The following is an 18926-nucleotide window of genomic DNA, read 5'->3' as shown; positions in this document are numbered from 1 at the left end:
TGTGCAGAAGTTTGAACAGAGGGTATACACATATTCACATGAACTAGGTAAAGACAAATTGCATTCCAAGCATATGGAGCAACTAAGCTTCCAGTTAGCACCATGAGAACTCCTACCATTCCATACCCTCCTGATACTTCAGTTATACTTACTAATTTTTGCCAAGCTGGTGGGTCTAAAATGAGACCTCTGCATATATATCCTAGTTCTGACTTATTATCTCTTCACATGTTTATTGACCATTTATTCCATGACAAGCCTTTTCATGTCTTTTGCCTATCTTTCTAAAAGAAGGTGACCAACTTTTCACTAATCAGTAAAAATTCTGTAAGTATTTTGGAAAGAATTCCTCTTCAGTTATATACATCATGAACCTTTTCCCCAAGCTTGTGACTCAGCTTTTCACATTCTTTGTGCTATTGTCTGATGAAGAAGAGTTTTTTTTTAAATTTTAATGTATGCTATTTCTTATTTGATTTATACTTTTCATGTCTTTTCCATGTGAGGCTAAAACATAGGTTCCTATATTCTTTTTAAAAATTATTAAGTTTTTCTTTTCATGTACTTGATACAACTGGAATGGATTTTAATTCATGATATGATATTCTTTTCTTTGGGCCATATATATATATATATATATATATATATATATATATATTCAATTTTTAAAATTTTTTTAAGAATCAATTTTACCTACTGATCTGAGATACCACATTTATCATATATTAGTTTGCATTATACATTGGTCTTGCTTCTGAAGTTTCAACTTTTTTCATTAATCTTTGTTTTATTATTTTCTGTGCCAATTATTACCATACCATACTTACATTACTTTTTTTGGACATGAGGTAGAATAAGTATCCTCCTGATTTTTCTTTTTCAGATTTTTTTCCCCTGAATTTTATGTTCCTTATTCCTTTGTTTAAAAAAAAGAAAAAGTTTTGCTACAGATAGGTGATTCCATAAAATTCCTTGGATTTTCATATGTTTAACTTCAGGCCAATGGAATCTCTTTGTGTGTGTGACTTTTTTACTAACCATAACATTTAAGATTGTTTCTGTAAGCTTGTTTTTGAACCTCTGCTCTTCCATACAAGTTTTTAGAATAAGTTTGCCCAATGCTGAATAATCCTATTTAGATTTTGATTAGAATTACTTTGAAACTAGAAATCAGCTTGGGGTTAACTTCATCTTTATAGTATTGGTTTTCCTATTTATAAACAGAATAGCTCTCCTTTTATTTAGGTCTACATTAATGCTTCCAATAGAGTAATTTTTATCCATTGTTGGATTCAATTAGCTAATCCTCTGTTTAAGATCTTCACATCTATATTCGAGAAACTAGCCTGTAATGTTTCTTAACTTCCTGTCCTTGTCTGATAGTGCTATCAAGACGATAAACCAGCTTTGAGTGTAACATTTTTTAGTCTCTAGAGCATTTTGTGGAAGAAGGAAATGTTCGGTGTAATCAAACCATCTGGTACTTTGTGGGAAGATTTCAACTACTGATCTAGTTTCCTTAATATTTACAGGCATTCCGGTGTTCTGTTTCTTCTGGGATCTGATTTGTAATTCACATTTTTCTAGGAAGTTGTTCATGTTCTTTAATTGGCAAAAGTTTACTCATGGTATTCTCATGTATCTTCTACATTTCTATTGGATCTTGTAATTATATTCATCTTTATTTCCTACTATTTTATATATGTTTGTTTTCTTCAATCCTGCCAAAAGTGTGTGAATTTTATTGTTTTCAGAAAACAAACTTAACTTTATTGATTTTTTTATACTGTGTTTTAAAATGTTTTTTAAATTCCCATTCTCATCTTTTAATATTTGGTTGTATTTGTATTTGATTGAAGCACATGAAATTATAAATATTTGATCACATTTGACCTAAAAATGGATTTTCTTGTCATTTAACGTAATATTTTTTCTAATTTCTCTTTTTTCCCCCTAGCTATTAATTTTGGAAGCTAACTTTTTTTTTACCTTTTTCTTTTCTAATATAAACACTCATAACCATACATTTTAGTTACATCCTAGGAGTCTTGAAAGACAATATATTTTTTTAAATTAAAAGTGTTTTCTGCTTACTGTCCAAAACCCAGTAAGCAGAAATGAGCACTGGGTATTATAAAAGACTGATGAATCATTGACCTCTACCTCTGAAACCAATAATACTTATGTTAATTAATTGAATTTAAATAAATAAAGTTTTTCTGGGTCCCATTTTAACTTCTTCCTTAATCCATGAGTTATTTATAGTATAAATATAAATTTTAAAAGGCAAGGAGGTTTTTCATTATTGACATATTTAAGTTATCTTTCAGTTTTTTATATATAATTTCAGTTTGATTGGAGGATGTGGTCTGTATGAAAAATTGCTTGAAATTTGTTGATTCTCATTTTCATCTTCATAAGTCTTTTAATAGTTTTCATTTTCATAAGTCTTTTAATACTGCATAACTCTCACGCTCTCTTTTTTTTTTTTTTTTTTTTTTTTTTGAGAGGGGGGAAAAAGAGAAGGGGTGGAGAGGGAGAGGAAGAGAGAAAACCTTAAACAGGTTCCGTGACCATGGAGCCCAGCATGGAGCCGGATGCGGGGTGCGATCACACAACACTGAGATCACAACCTGAGCTGAAATCATTGAATTGGATGCTTAACTGACTGAGCCACCCAGGGGCCCCATAATATTGCTTAAGTCTTAAAATTATATCCATGAAAATTTAAATAAAGTATAATAGCTAAATTCAGTCTATTTCATTAATATGGAAACCAACCTAAAATATCATACTTTGAATTCCGCCATCACCTAAATCAGCCATTCTGTGTCCCGGCCAGCACCTGTAGTTCTGGCACATTTAAAACTGTACTGCAAACACAGATTCTTATGAAAGCTGAATAAAAATAGTGCTAGAAAATAGAGACAAATTTTGTCACCTTTGTGTTCTATTGCTTTGTGTTCTATTGCATTGTTTTCTCTTGGTACACCTTGAGGACATTCATCTTTGAGCCTCCGGCTTAAATTCTTTTTTTTTTTTTTTTAATTACATAGCTGTGTCCCCATGGGACACACAAAGAAAGGACGGAGTAAAAGGGACCTCATGTAGCCCTCTGGGGTCTCAGAAGCCATGACTGAATGAGAAATGGGGCCTCTGGTTGAGTCCAACCTTCTGTTCTCCTTGAGGGATCACAGCAGAGGATTCTCATTGTTCTTACTCCCACTGTTGTGGTCACGTTGATGGTGCCAAGAGTAGGGCAGCTGCAGCAAAAATCTGTGCACCAGGGACCAAGGAAACACAGAGATTATTTTAATTCTCATAGTCACCCTTTGAAGTAGGTACTATTATCATTCTCACTTTACAGATGAGGAAACCGTAGGGAAGGATGAAGAGCCTTGTCCCATGAGCACAGTGTTGAGTCAGAAAGAAACCGTGTTGAGCCATTACACTACCCCCTTCCCTCCTCAGACTAGCTGTGACTCTAGGTGCACTGGCTGTGTTGGAGGAAACAGTTGCTAGAGGCCTAGAGCTCAGGCCTCTACCACAGGCTTGCACTGACTTCTTGGTGGCTCCGGGGCAAACCCCAGGATCGCAGCTGACAGGACTTGCAGACCGGCAGAGGGACTTTGTACCTCCCTCCCTCCACATGTACCTTGAGTCTCAGAGGCTTACCCCTTCCTTTGGTGGCAAATGAATGGCTGCCTCCCCCAGGGCTGAGTTGTCTGGATATTGCCACACCCCAAGAGGGTACGTCATCCACAACAAACACATTGCACGGTCCAGTTTCTCCAAGGTCTTGCTAAATCAGTCTAAACATCATAGGCTTTAGACATTTTGCTGCTACATTCTGAATCACGTTCTTCTCTGAGCAACCATCTCAAGGTCTCATTTTTTCCATTAGTAAGATGATTATAGTACAGAGTGAACTATCTATAATGAGCCCCAGCTCAAGTAATGTGGCTTTCCGTTGGCTACATTTTAAATAAATCTTTCTTTGCTAATTAATACACCTTATCCCAGTGTTGCAAGTAACACTGGTGTTCCTAAATTGGACAGGGAAGAAGAGAACCACACCCAGAGTGGAAGATCCAAAATCCTCAAAACCAGTATGAATGCAATAACCATTTGCAAGCAAAGTTTAAAAGTTTTTGTGCTTGCTGTAAACGAAGGAAGTTGTACAAGAGTCTACAAGAGAGTAAAAAGTGATGTGATAATTAGGTCATGAATTAACCCCCTGGTACTTGCAGCTCTAAATTATTTTTAAAGACCCCCTTCTCACCTCCTAGGATATTTTGCACATGCAAAATGCCTAATTGACTAATAAGGCACCTAGCATAAAAACTAATTAATGAAAATGAAAACACTAAAACTCAGGTTATTTAGTAACCAGAGCCTGGAGCCAGATCCCAATTAAGCCACTCTTGGGTGGAGGAAGGGAACAGAATGCCCAATGGGTTCCATCTGGCTGTTCCGTGGGTCAATCTAGAGCCTCATGTTCTTCTCAAATGAGCCTTTCCTCCCTCTCCTTTCCACTGTGGTGAGGAGCTAGGATGGTCCTCTTTACACTGCAAGGGGGGAACCCCCGGGCTCTCCCACTCACATGGAAGGGACTTGGCAGCTAAGGAATCCAGCTGGAAGCGAGCATGATTCACTAGCTCTCCCCTCCCCAATCCCTTTTGTCATTCAGTCCACTGGAGGGGCCCCCAACTTTCCCGTCTCATTTGTACCCCACCCAGGAGATCTGATCATGGTGCTGGCAGAGTTGTGGCTTCTCATAACTTCTGGCAGGGGCCTCGCTGACCCATAACATGGCGACACACATGATTTCTTCTCATACTGTCTTTGTAAATTGACCATGGCTAACCTTGCTGCCCTAATCAGATCAATCAGAATAACATTTCTTGAGCTTAAGCCTCCCTGGCGGAGGCGTGACTCAGAGTCAGGCTCCGATACCGAAGGCGCGTTTTGGAGTTTCCAGTGGTCTCGGGTTTCCTTTGCTTTTTATCACAGCTGGTGAGCTGTGTAAGGCCCGTGTTTACAGCCATGCAAATTAGCCTCAGCTGGAGAGAAATCAGGTCAGGCCTAAAGGAAATCAAGCTCTGGGCCAAAAGGTATTTTATCAAAAATTGGAAGTGTAGCCACAGTAGTGGGGGTCCAGCCAGACTGTCTTAAGAAACATGGGGACAGCTTTGTCCCGTGTAATCGGAACTCTTGGCTGGCCTCTGGACCCTGGGAACTCTGCAAGATGGAGGACGCAAGGAAGGTGAAGGGCCACCCAGCCGGCAGGGGCTGGCCGGTGGGGCCGAAGGCTGATGCTGCCAAATGCATTTTTTGTTAAGTAGGGGCAAGTGTCAGAAAGGAACATGGCCTCCGTGAAGGAGGAAAACCAGTGTCGAGGCTCGTTTGCGTTACATCCCATGCTCCTCACTGACAAAGCAAGGTCTGGATTTGCAGTTTCTTCCTACTCACACGCTTTTCTACACTCAGTTGTGAAATGTGTGTATGGAGGTGTCCACACAGATATGATCTGATATTCTGCACCTGGAAAGCGTCTTTAAAAAACATCCACTTTGGAGGCCGTGACAGTTACAGAAACTAAGGCTGGAGAGGTTACGTGACTGGACACAGAGCAACGGCTAACTGCTTACCTTGAAGACAAGATCTCTGGCGCCTTTCCATTGCAATCTTCCCCCAACAGATTCCCAGTCTGTCAATACCCCCACACATAAAGAAACTTGGTTTACTTTAAGAGAATCCTCCAGTCCATTTATGTCTCTTAAGAGTCGGGGTTACTGACAATTATTCCTCGAGCTCCCACATATCTAGGACTCCTACAGCATAGTGGGATGGGTCAACTGCCTCCATCTATCGGATGGTGCCCGGGGCTTAATGCAGAGATACTGGTTTACATGTAATTCCCTCATCTATCTTCAAGTAAGTAAAACGAAGTTGGTGGATCTTGGGTGCCCCTATTTGCAAGGCAAAGTAATGACCAGATCGTTGTAATTCATCAAATTAAAGTTTGCGTCTTTGGACAGAAGAGATCTGAGAGTCAGAGAATTTAAAGAACTTGCCTGAGATTCAATAGTTGGCTAAGGTCAGAGCCAGAAGTAGAAACCAGGTCTACTGACACCAAAGCTAGTGCTTCTTTCACTAAACAATGACCAAGGAATACAATTCAGCCTTGAAGCGTACTTCAAGCCAGGACTTGTAGTTGAACTGAGTCCAATGGACCATTTGAAAAGTAATTAAGAGCACAAACTCTGGGGTTGTTGTTAGATTTTCTTACCACTTATGTATGAGCTGTGCGATGCTGGGCAAGTGATGTAACCCCTCTAGGCTGAAGCTTCCTCACCTATAAAATGGGAATCATAGCAGTAACCAACTTAATGGGTTCTCATGTCGATTACATAAGTTAATACATGCCGAGCACTCAACCCAAAACCACGTGCTATTATGATCACTACTGAAATCCTTGTCATCTTCACTTGATACATATTACATAAATGCAAGGTTATTAAGACTTACTTCTGTCCACATGAAGCATGTCCCTGGGTGAACACATGATCCTGTATATGTTGGAGATGTACATACTTTGCAAAGTATTTATGAGTTCAGTTGTGAAAGCCTCCAGTGACCTGGTTTTGTACTTAAATGCCCATATAAGATCTTTGCCTATTCTTGTTATAGCCTCACATTTCTTCCAGTTCAGCAGTCGAGGCTAGAGGAGTCACTGCATTGGCGCCCACCCTCGAATCCCTGTCTAGCTCCAGCCCACGTCACAGTCTTAGAAAAGGGCCAGAATGCAGCATAAATGAAAGAGGTCCAGAAAAATATAGGCAAGAATTCAAAACTTTCTTCAACCAGGCAGAAGGATACTTTTAAAAAATAACAACATTTAGAATGATTTTCTCATAGTCTATCTTGTAATGTCGGATTTTTCGTTTTGTTTAGTTTTTCAAAACAAAATCTATATTCAAAGAACTCTTCACTCCCTTAAACAAACAAACAAACTTCTCTCCCTTTAGATGCGGAAGACTTTAGAAAGCTGTGTAAACGTGTGTGCACGCACGCGTGTGCGGGTCATGGAGGTGATTCCAGGATCCATTACGTAGGGGCTAATCCCGATACTTCATGCATTTCTATACCACAATCATTCAAAGTACAGGAAATACGTCAAATGGCAATTTCTATTCTACTAATACCTACAGACCTTTCTTATATGCACTTGGCTCCCAGTACTTTGTGTAGATCATGTGCTCTCATGGTTCCCAGTAAGAGACTTAAGGGGACTAGGGAGGGTGGAGAAGAGAGCAAGTTAGCCTTCTGTAGTTTCCACTTCTCCCAGCTCCAAGAAGCGAATTTAGCTTCCTGTCTCAGCATTCTTAGGTGCCCTCTTGTGGTCAGGGGAGGTAATGAGCACGCTAACGACAGCAGCTGGCTGGAGGCAAAGTCCAGATTATTACTGTTTAACGGCCGACAGAGAAATACAGCTGAACTCCAAGAATAATATTCAAATTTAACATTCTGAAAGAATCATTGATACCCATACTTGACACGCTCTGGCCACCATTTTTAAAAATAAGCAAATAAAGTAAAAGTACAACTTAACTTTTGGGGCCACCTTCTATCCAAATAAACTTTGCAAGGCACAACTTTTGTAAATTGGTGCCTGTCATGGGGTAGAGCTCCCGTTTGCTTATGGTAGATCTGGCCAGTCAGGGGCCTTGAAGCTGAAGAACAGGAAAGCCCTGATCAATCCAGATATCACTCAAGGAATCTGGACATGGCACTGATGACCTCAAGGTCATAGATATTGGTGCAATCAACACACGGGCAAATTATTTCACTCATTTCTATAGATGATAACCCCTAACCTCTCCACTCATTTTTCAAACACATGAGAAATACAAAGAGGTTGGCAAATTATCCCCACTCTCGGGAGAAAAAATAATGCACGGACCTTACCAAGACAGCTCAGAGAAATCATCTCTGTATACAAAAGCTGAAATTATATAAACTCAGAAGGCAACAAGTTATGAAAACCCTATAAATTTATGTTCAGGCTTCCAAACAACGTTCTCCTTCTCCCCTTCTCCCCTCCCTGCTAAACTGAGACACCAAGTCTGCGATTGAAGAATTACAGCTATGATCCTCGCCAAAGTGACCAAATTACAACTGAAGGCTCTTGGCTCCAGGAAGTTTCAACAGACTAATGTCTACTGAAGCATCCCAACCCCTCCCCAGCTCACCACCCTCCCCCCAAGTCCTCAGGGAATCATTATCATTTATCATTTATCTCATTACTTCTTAAGAAATATCTATTAAAAAGGCAGAGGGAGAGGAATGATTTTATGTGTCTTACAGAGGAAGGAACAAGCCCAGAGATGATTTATAATGCAAAGCGAGATCTTGGCATTTCAAGGGAGGAAGAGTGACAGGTCACGCTGCTTTTCTGCAAGCTGTAGGGTGAGCTCGGGAAGCAATGTAAAAGTTGATTAGAGCAGCTACCTCCTCGACAGGTACCAGGAGGAAGACTCTCAGATGATGAAGGCTGAATCCTGGCTCCATGTCAAGGTGCTGCCCTCCCTTTCCTAGTAACAAATGTAACTTAGAGACCGTATAAATATGGGCGTATTGACAGTGGAAACTCTGCTTTACAGTGCGAGAGACTGTGTAAGATGAATTACCAGATGTCTACATGTGACATTAAGGAAGCTGTGGAAATCTATAAATCCTGAAAAACAGGAATGCTCTAGAGATGACCATTTGCAAATAGCTTCAGCCAATGGAGATGCAAACCCTTTAATGACTCCTCAATGACCTTGGGGATCAATGACGTTCAAGAATTTCTTCATAAAACTTTCTCATTCGTTCATAGACTACTATTAATACATAGTTCTAGGAAATGGTTAAAGGAATTTTATCACCATGATTTCATTTTATCCTTATAACAAGCCTCTCCAGGGTTGCTATTCCCCATTTTATAGAAAAGGAATCTGTGTGGGAAAGTGAAACAACGTGCTCTGAGGTTATCAGGAACCAAAAAAAAAAAAAAAAAAAAAAAAGAGAGAGAGACAGTACTGAGTGTTGGTGGTGCCAAGAGGAGCTGATGTTTTTGGCCCCGGTTCTCAATTCAGCAACTGCTATGTCTGTAGTGGCACCATGGTTTGAGGTCACAAAGGAGGATGGTACATGCCCAAGTATGGGACACAAGTCTGTCTTAGTGTTACAGCTAATATTTAAAATGGGTGGTAGAATCAAAGGAAAACAGCTCTCAATCTACACATATTGTTGTTGGAGTTACACACAAACCATCCTTTTTTACAAAAATTAACTAGAAGAATGACTCCAAAACAAAACAAACAAACAAACAAAACCAACCAAACTAAACCCTGGGATACTTTTCCAATATAGGACCTATTTTGGATTTGCCCAAGTATAGCTGTATTTTGTTGATGATTTTAATAATGACCACTCTCTTTTATACATGTTGGCTCAGTCACCCCAATAAAATTTGTGACAGTCATCCATGTGGCAAATCCATGTTTAAATTAAGGGGAAGACACATCTGAGGCTCTTGTACATCGTCTCAAGTGTCTGTTGTTACCGACTTCTTCCCTGTTACGGGTAGGCAAACCCAAGAAGTCATGTCTTCTTTCTAGGTCTCAAATTCTCATGTACCCAAATTCACCATACTGGAAATTCATGTACTGAATTTGCTGACTGGTAAGGTCCCCTCCAATTCTCGGATGATAAGATACCATGGAACAGGATCCCTGCCTAGGCTACGAATATAAATATCTGCTTACTGACTGCCACTGCCAGTGACAGGAACTTCAGATGGTACTGTAGGTGAACTAGAAACTAGTGTCCACATTCAGCAGAATCCTGATAATTCTGACGGTTACTTCTGAACAAGGAATGTAGACAGTGCCGAGGAAGGAAGACTAGCTCCGCCGAAGAGGTATTCCACATGTAGGTCTGAACGCTGGCTCAGCCCCCCAGCCAAGGCTCAGAACACTTGATTTTTAAATTTCCAACATATCCTCCACTCCAGTCATTAGAAACGAGACCCATTTGGCCAGTATTCTTCCTGCTCACCTTGTGTGGGAATCGTTCTGCGGTTAAGCTGATGAAGTTGCCTTCTGATGCTATGAACTCCCCAGTTCCTCAAAACCTCTACAATATACTTTCACTTTCATTTTAAGAGAGACAACAAAAATCTGGCTAAGGGAAGAGACATCCATCTCCATGTGTGAAACCTGACCCCGGGCCTGGAAGGAAGGCTCATATGGGACAGGCTTAGAGTTCTCTGGCATTGACTCAGCTCCTTTTTTTTTTTTTTTTTTTAAACTTAAAATCTTAGCTCCAACGTAGGCCACACGCTCACTGAAAACTCCCAACCAGTCTCAGGACAGCAAAACCCAGTCAATATACAGGTTTGCCTCCACTTCCAGAGGGATGCTGAGACTAAACTTATCTGTGGCTTCTACAGGGCGACAGCAACCTCGCTGCTGCTCAGAAAGATTAAAGAGTTCAAATGAAGGGTATTTTTTTCCCCTCAGACAGGGAAACAAAATAAACATATCAAACACTAACTGCCTTAGTGGAAATCCTCTGTTGAACAGGCAGACAATTATGAGATAAGAAATAAGAATAAACAACCAAATGCTTTGATGTTTTAAAAACAAATTCTTTGAGGTTTTAAAAAAATACTCATTCGTCAAAACAGAAGTAATTCGTTTTATGAGTAAACAATACGTTACCAAGCATTCAGAGGGGGAAACAAAAGAAAGGAGTAAAACCCGACTGAGAAGAAAGAGGGGACAGAAGTAAGTTTAATGTGATATTGCGTAAGAAAATAATCAGCAGAGTATCCTGATTAGCCAGAAGAGGCCTCGTGGAAGAGGCAAACTGAGGCTAGCTTTGGAATACAGAGATTCTTCTTTTGCTTTTCAGGCAACAGAGGAGTCTTCTGTGTCTATGGATGGCTTTTAATAAGCCAGCTTGGCTCGAGAGCACACTTAATTCTGCCTTGTGTGAATCTCACTGCATAGGAATATATAGCAGCTGAAAAATTCAAATTGTTTCATGCAATATGTCCTCTTAAAGATTTGGTCTGATATTTGATTATTTTTGGTGTCACATCTTTCTCATGAAAACATAATCCCAGGGTGCCTGGGTGGTTCAGTCGGTTAAGTGGCTGCCTTCAGCTCAGGTCATGATCCCAGGGTCCTGGGATCAAGCCCCACATCGGGCTCTCTGCTCAGTGGAGAGCCTGCTTCTCCTCTCTCTCTGCCTGCTGCTCTGGCTACTTGTGATCTCCATCTCTGTGTCAAATAAATTAAGATCTTAAAAAAAAAAAAAAAAAAAGAAAGAAAGAACAAACATAATTCCTATACAGTGGAGTGGTAAAAAAATTTTTTTTTAAAAAACCCTCTGATGATAATTTTCATTCATAATTCAAGTCAGTGGGAGAACCTGATTTGATTAACAGAAAACTGCATTCAAGCTTTTGTCATTTTTGCCCCTCTAAGGCACAACTGATTTCCTAATTTAATGTTACTTGAGATAGGAATTGATGGATGAAGTCCGTTACATAATTTAGGAATAAGGAGTTGATGCTAATATCATTCAGTGGGACTTTTTTCAAACATTTCTTTCACACCTTCTTAGATTCAATTTCACAACATCCTCGTGGGTCGGGTAGACTCAGGTTTTTATAGAAAAGGAAAGCTATGGCCTAGAGAATAGAGATGAGCAGCCCAAGCTCACACGGCAAATCAAGAGCAGAACCCTGGATGTCCTATACCTTTGCTGCAGTACCATCTAAGCTATTACCAAAACACTAAAGCTGAGAATTCGCAGCAGTAACAACAGCTGCAACAAAATGAGGGTAACCGTCCTCTGCGGAGGGCTGACTGCGTCCGGCACTGTGCTGAGCACGACAGATCAGGTACCTCATTTAATAACTACTTAGAATAATAAATAATATGACCCAAGTCATTATCTCAGGTTGCCAGAAGGGGATGGAGGCAAAGAGAGGATGAACTTTGACTGAGGTCAGGCAGCCCACATGAGTCTCCATGGCCAGTCATTTAAGTTCACGTCAACCAGAAGGCCTGGGGAATCTTGAACTTGCCTTCTGATGTATGGCTGGCAGCCTCTGACTTCAAGTTCTCAAGTCTTTGCTCAGAAGTCAGCTTCTCTGTGAGGACTATTCTATACATTCCACTGAAAACTGCAGCCTCGTCCCCACCCTGCCCCAAATCCATCTTCCTTACCCTGCTCTACCCCGTGGTTTAATGTTTTGTTTCTAACACTGATTTTTAACATAAGTACCACAGGGCAAAGATCTTTGGGGTTTTCTCACCAACATATCCCAGAGGTTCGGACTGTACTATCCAATAAAACTTTTATATTGACAATTTTTTTTTTTCAAATCTGTGCTATATGGTAACCACTAGCCACAAAAACAGAACTGAAAAGTGGTGAATGCCACTGAAGAACTGAATTTTTAATTTATCTGATTTATCTAATTATATTACTTAAACAGCCACATGTGGCTAATGGTTACCACACTGGACCCCAAGGGCCTAAAACAAAACCTAGCATAAATATACTCCCTGTAAATGATTTGTTAAATGAATGAATTTATAAATAACTTAATGAGTAAGACATATTTTTCATATGACATACGGCCTACTTTCACTAACTGCAAGTTAAATTTTATATTTTTTCAATAGAATTATAAGCTGAAGAAAGTCCAGATCAAATTAAGAAAATAGCCTGAAAATTCAGATAGGACTCACAGCACAAACACAGATTTCTCAAACTACTGACTCCCTTTTACCATCAGTGGCTTAAAACCTTCCAAAACATTTCTGGAAAACAGCAAACCAGCAGCACATAATGAATTCTCACATATGACCAAAAAATACAATGAATATTATCGTCATTCAGTACCTTTTTGACCTTGTTCTTTTTCTCGTAGGTCTCTGACAGAGGTTTTTTCTTCTGCTGAGTTGTGTCTTTGGAGAATAAATACTCAAATTCACTAGGATCCCGAATATCAGGTTCTTCTAAGGAATCCCATAAGGTCGGTGTAGCATTTTGGCTTAAAAGAGAAAAATGACAAGTTAACCATTAAAATCAAAACAGAAGGGAACAGAATATAATGAAATCTCTAATTCACTTTATAACTCATTTAAGATACATATATATATATATATATATAAAACGTCTGTATGTTTATAAATATATCTCCTTCTAAAAAAGCTCGAAGAACACCTTTTCATGTTACACTTTTTTTTCTTTATGTCAAGATATACCACAGAACATCAAAAGCAACACCCATTTTCAAAACCGAATGACCACTAGAAACAATCAAAGAGAGAAAGAGAGATCTAGAGAAACCATGTGGGAGTGGGACCAGAAATCCTGGGATATACATGATTGAAGCCATATAAGCTGTTCTTCCCTTAGTCTACGGCGTTTCCATCATGGGTAAAGATGGACATCATATAAATGTTGAAAAGATAACCAATTCTGAGATATTGATGGGATAATTCTTAATAAAAATTCTTAAAAAGAATAAAATTCTATACCTTCTAGTAAGGTAAAGATTAACCCTTTCTTTGGACTTTTTCTTACACTTCAAAAAAATCATTTTTAGGATTAGTTCAGGTCAACTCAGGGTAAGACCCATAATAATTTGTGAATAGACTGAGCCCATTTAGAAATACTTGATTTCTAACACTCCGCCTTCACAACAGTATTTAACAATGAAATCAAAAATCTTCATTGTACCAGCCTCCACAGGGCTTTCCACTAAAGCAGACATGGGAAGGCTGTACATTTTGTTTCTAGGGTTTTGGTTGTTTTTTTTTTTTTTTTTTTTTTAATCTTCAAAACACAGGGGCACTAGTTGAGAAACAAAGAGAAGATATGGAAAATCAGGTAGAAAAGAACTGTCTCTGAGACCAAACTTGGAAGGGTTACCATCCAGGCTTCCTTCAGCTAGAACACATTTTCCCCCAAGTGTCTACTTCCTTATTTTTAAACACTCTTAATGTGCATAGACAGAAAAAAAATTCAATGTTTCATCTATACATTCATTGTTTGTCAAATATATTATATATGATCCATAATATCTATAAGTACCTACCCTTGTTTTAATATGTATTTTCTCCATTATTGAAAACTAAAAGAACTATTATTGTATGGAGAGGTACACAAAATTTTGGGGTGCAAAAAGGCAATTTTCTTATTCAAAACAGTTGGGAAAACTGACTTCTCAGATCTGTGTGTTCACATTTTCTATATGTCCCACATTTTCTAGATGAATATAAACATTTTCATCTGTTAGGATTCACTTCTAACTTTTTCATAATATTTGAGCCATTTAAGAGTATATGTGTGACATGTATAACGTATGAGAGTATAATGAATGCCTGTGAAATCATCACCCAAGATCTAGAACACTTGCAGCAGAGTATATCCATCCAAGTGCTCCTGCCTCAGCCGCCTACCTCTGCCACTCAACTTCCATTTGAAACATGAACACTGTTGAGTGCTTATCTTGGCGGCACTCAGGAAGGGGGATTTTACTAGTAGAAGAGAACCAGGGCATTTTGGAGCATGCAGCCTGTTAAGGGCTGCTGGTCTGGGCTTCATGAAGGTTCTGGGAAGCTGAAGAGAGGGTGTGTAGAAGGAGGTGATATGATGGAAAGGGGGAGTTGTTCAGACCCATCCGTCTCCCACCCCCCATCCTCCAACCCCGCACCTGTACCGCTTGGACCCAGCTCCAAGGACTCTGAGCTTTAGGTTCGTATGAGTAGGCAGCAACTCACTCATATTCTAGAGTAAATTGGCTTTGATAGGCTGAACACTTCATCACCATTTACTACATTGTCTCTATGGAAAAGGCATGTTCAGTAATGAAAAAAAAAAAAGAATCTTGGACTACTACCTGTCAGTGAGTTGGGGTCAGCAGGCATTTTGTGGGGCAGTAACAAGGCCTCGCTCACAGACCAGCTCATCGTTATAACGGTCACTTCCTCTCTGACCACTGAACACACAGATCTAGCTCACAAGAAGAGGAAGAGGAAGGCAGAAGAAGAAGGAGGAAGGAGAGACTGGAAAGGGAGAAATGGCAGAGGCAGGAGGGAGACGGGGAGGAAGGAGGAGAAGATACTAGAAAATAGATAGTTGTTAGGAAGCCAAAAAAGTAGATAGAGGAGGATCTCTTTTTCTTTAACAAAATACCTCTTCCCTATTCTAGAAGCCACAAAACAAAAAGAATGCAAAATGGCAAAAGCTAAAAATCAGTTCATGTTAGTAGTGAAAAGCAATCAAGTAGGTAAAAGGCAGTAGATACAAAATGGAAAAAAAAAATCGTATTTTACTCCTGTGTCCCCGGAAGACCTAGACCAAAATTTACCGTGCATGCATTAGACACAACGCTTACTCTTCCGCTTGGACAGAAAACTAAAATACCATTTCCTCTCTTTTTTAAAAAAACACACCCGAAATAGTTTTAGTTCAAAAATGAACACTACACGGAATCTCTACAGCCTTTTAGTTTAAAAGAAATACTCATGCTCTGAGGGTACAAAACCGTTTTGAGGGACCCATGATAAAAGACACTAAATGTGTGGTGCAGAGGGAAGTGGCTATCTTGCAGTCCTCATGCGGGAAACTCAGTACATCATCTATTTTTTGTTTTGCTCAGAACTGAAGTCCTAACCTTATAATGAAATTAATAAAAGCCCGAGGATGAAATCGTTTTCTTTCTCAAAATGGCCAAACACATAAGGAGGGAAAAAAATGATGATTATCTCCAGCCTGACTTGGTCCCACCTTGAACAGTGGGCAAAGGGCCCATATCTCCCAGCGGTACTGTCACACCACTGCTGTGGTCTAGGATATTGGTTGTTTACAGAGTCTTGAGGGGAATGGAGTGGAGGCAGGCTAGTGAGGCACAGGTGTGGAACAGTTCCATGTGCTGTCGGAACACACGACCCCAGGGCTGACAGGTGGGATTCATCACTCTGGAATGTCTGTACATTAATTTGAGAACACTAATAAGGGAACACAGAACCATATAAAGATTCTGGGAAACAATTTCTTAGGAAATGTCATCTAAGTTTTGAATGAGACAAAAAGGAATACTAGTACTATAGCTATTTTGGGATCTTCTTCCTTTTTTTTAACCATTCATTTGGGAAATAATAAGTCATCTGCATTTAAAAAAAAAAGTATCAAGATTCTCCAAACATAAACTCCTGGTCCTTATTTTTGGTTAGGAAAGGAGCCAATATGAAGCACATAATCAACTCAGTTCACCATATGCGTTGTTTATAGTGATTTCCTCCTATAGCAGTTTCCAGTTGCTTTATAATTGTAAATTTCATGTTATGTTGTTTAATATCCTGCCTTCCATATACAAAATGTTAGATAAATTGAAAGATTCACTACCACACACTGATTTAAGGAGTAAGTTCAAAAATGTGTGTTTAATGGGACGCCTGGGTGGCTCAGTTGGTTAAGCAGCTGCCTTCGGCTCAGGTCATGATCCCAGCGTCCTGGGATCGAGTCCCACATCGGGCCCCTTGCTCAGCAGGGAGTCTGCTTCTCCCTCTGCCTCTGCCTGCCATTCTGTCTGCCTGTACTCGCTCTCTCCCCCCCTCTCTCTCTCTGATAAATAAATAAAATCTTTAAAAAAAAATGTGTGTTTAAAAATGTGTTCTCTATTTGCTGTCCTTCACAAACAAATGAACTTCAAATCTAGAGATTATCAAGAAGCAACTCAAGATCTCTCTCACTGTCCTCTTGACAGATTCTGAAATGAGGCAGAAGAAATTAAATTCAAATATGTTTGAATGGAAGTTTCCCACCAACCTATCTTCCTGCCGCACAGACCCAGCTTAACAAGCTATACAAATGTTAGATGTGCTCTACTGGCTCCTTCTCTGAGCAACAGGGTTTAAGATGTGAGGATATGAGTTAGGGGAATGAGAGTTCAAGCAGAGATTTTCTATTTTTTGACTCCCTTTTGTGCTAAAGAGCTAAGGACTCAGCTATGTCTGGCTCTTCTAATAAAACCTGAAAAATTACACACACCTGGTAAGTCTCCAGATCATAAGGCTGATGATCCCATCGTAAGACAAGAAAGATATTCTAAAAATCTTCAGTGAACCCAGCTATAGGTCCAGGCTCTATGTCTGTCTGTGTGCTTACTTGCTACCTGTAGGCATGTTCAAGAAGGCTCTGACTTAGACCAGGGCTCTTCTCTCAGAAGGGTCTGTAAAATGGAACTTTTATCTTGGAGAAGCATCTGACATTGCAGACACTGTTCCTCCCCGCATCAGTCTACGGCAAATACAGACAAGACCTGGTAGAGATAGACATTCTCCCCCTCAACACTCCAACCTTGTTTATCCAAGGTACTCACTATACGGCATCTGAGAAATGAATGTCACAGTACACAGATATCCAGTGGGTAAGAATAAAACGTCACTTGGGCAAAATCCTGGGAATTCACAACCTGAGAACGGGCTGGGGGAGTTGAGCTCACCTTTTATCACTTATTTGTATTCTAGTCCAGTACAAAGGCTTCATGGGGCAACTCGGCTCAATGGCTGGCTTCCGAGGACACTGGCTAGAAGAAGGGCCAACTCCGAAGAAGAGTCCAGGAGGGGGTGGGGGTGCAAGTCCTGGAGGTGTTGGAGGAGGAGGAGGCCCCCCACTGGTGGGCAGAGCAGGGGAACTGGGAAGTGGTGGTGGAGGAGGAGGTGGGGGAGGAGGGCCGGCACTCGGAGGCAGAGGAGGGGGTGGAGGAGGTGGCGGTCCAGCACTCACAGGTGGTGGCAGCGGAGGTACTGGTGACAAAGGTCCAAGTCCAGGTGGGAGGGGAGGAGGCGGAGGGGGAGGGGCGACTGCTGGGGGTGGTGGTGCGGGAGGCGGAGAGGATGTCTTCTGCTGACTTGGTGAGAGGCCTTCTACGGACTGAAGTGGTCCATGGGCGTCTTTGTTGTCATTTGGGGGAGAGAGCTGACTCAAGGAGGAGATAGTCAGCTTTTTGGGTATTATCTGGTTACTTCTGATTGTCTTGCCTTCACCTTCACAGGGTTTGAGAAAAGTCTCTCTGTCTGTCTGGATGCACACATTTCGGTAGGTCTTTGGAGGACAGTCATCACCTGTGGAGATACACGCATCTTTCATCTCTTCACGTCCCCCTCGCCATCGGTGTTCTGTCTCCCGTTTGAGAGTTTCGATGGTTTCTTCTAGTCTTGCTGTAACCACTGCATGCTCCCCCCGGATGTGAAATGCCTGGAGTTCAAACTGAGCCTGTAGAAAAGCAGTGGGAAAAAAAGTAAAGAATTTATTTAAAAAAATAGATATCTGAAATAAAAGCTTCAATACCATCCCTGTGCCACCGCAGCCCAGCCCACATCAACACACGGAAACACAGAGATGTTCTTTTGAGGATCTGACAAAGTATAAAGTTTCACTTTATGAATTTTCCAAAGACTTAAACCATTGGAGTAGAAGCATAATTTCATCCAATCTGACCTCATGGGGGGAAATTACCATGGGTTAAGGTTTTCAGTAAAACTGTTCCCAAAGAATTTTCACCCTGTTTTGATATCAAATGCAAAACAAAGTGTTCATAAAAATTTAAGCATGCTTGAATATATCTTCTATTACTTTTGCTTTGGGTTTGGAAAAAGAAAACTGTGAGAAAAAAAAAATGAGATCCTTCTGGCTATCCTCACAAGTCTCCCTTAGAATACCTCTTCTTTGGGGCTTCTGGGCCAACACAGCAGAAACCAAAGGTACGAGAAGAAGCTATCACACATGTGTATTTTCTAGAAGTTTCCATATTAAAGCTGTCCCTGATCAATATTTGGGTCTGT

General features: G+C 40.3%; 1 protein-coding gene across 21 annotated transcripts in view; it reads right to left on the bottom strand.

Moving 5' to 3' along the window:
- The window catches only part of FMN1 (formin 1), a 413714-nt gene that overhangs the window by 175952 nt on the left and 218836 nt on the right, over positions 1–18926 (bottom strand). For all 21 annotated transcript variants that reach the window (XM_032343188.1, XM_032343184.1, XM_032343196.1 and 18 more), the window contains 2 exons: positions 17585–18357; positions 12973–13123 (listed from right to left, as the gene is read on the bottom strand). In XM_032343188.1, coding sequence (XP_032199079.1) covers positions 12973–13123; positions 17585–18357 — 924 coding nt within the window. The remainder of the gene's footprint in view (positions 1–12972; positions 13124–17584; positions 18358–18926) is intronic.

The sequence above is a fragment of the Mustela erminea genome, chromosome 5 (assembly GCF_009829155.1).
Source record: "Mustela erminea isolate mMusErm1 chromosome 5, mMusErm1.Pri, whole genome shotgun sequence".
Classification (NCBI taxonomy): Eukaryota; Metazoa; Chordata; class Mammalia; order Carnivora; family Mustelidae; genus Mustela; species Mustela erminea.
This window is presented reverse-complemented; position numbering and strand designations above follow the sequence as displayed.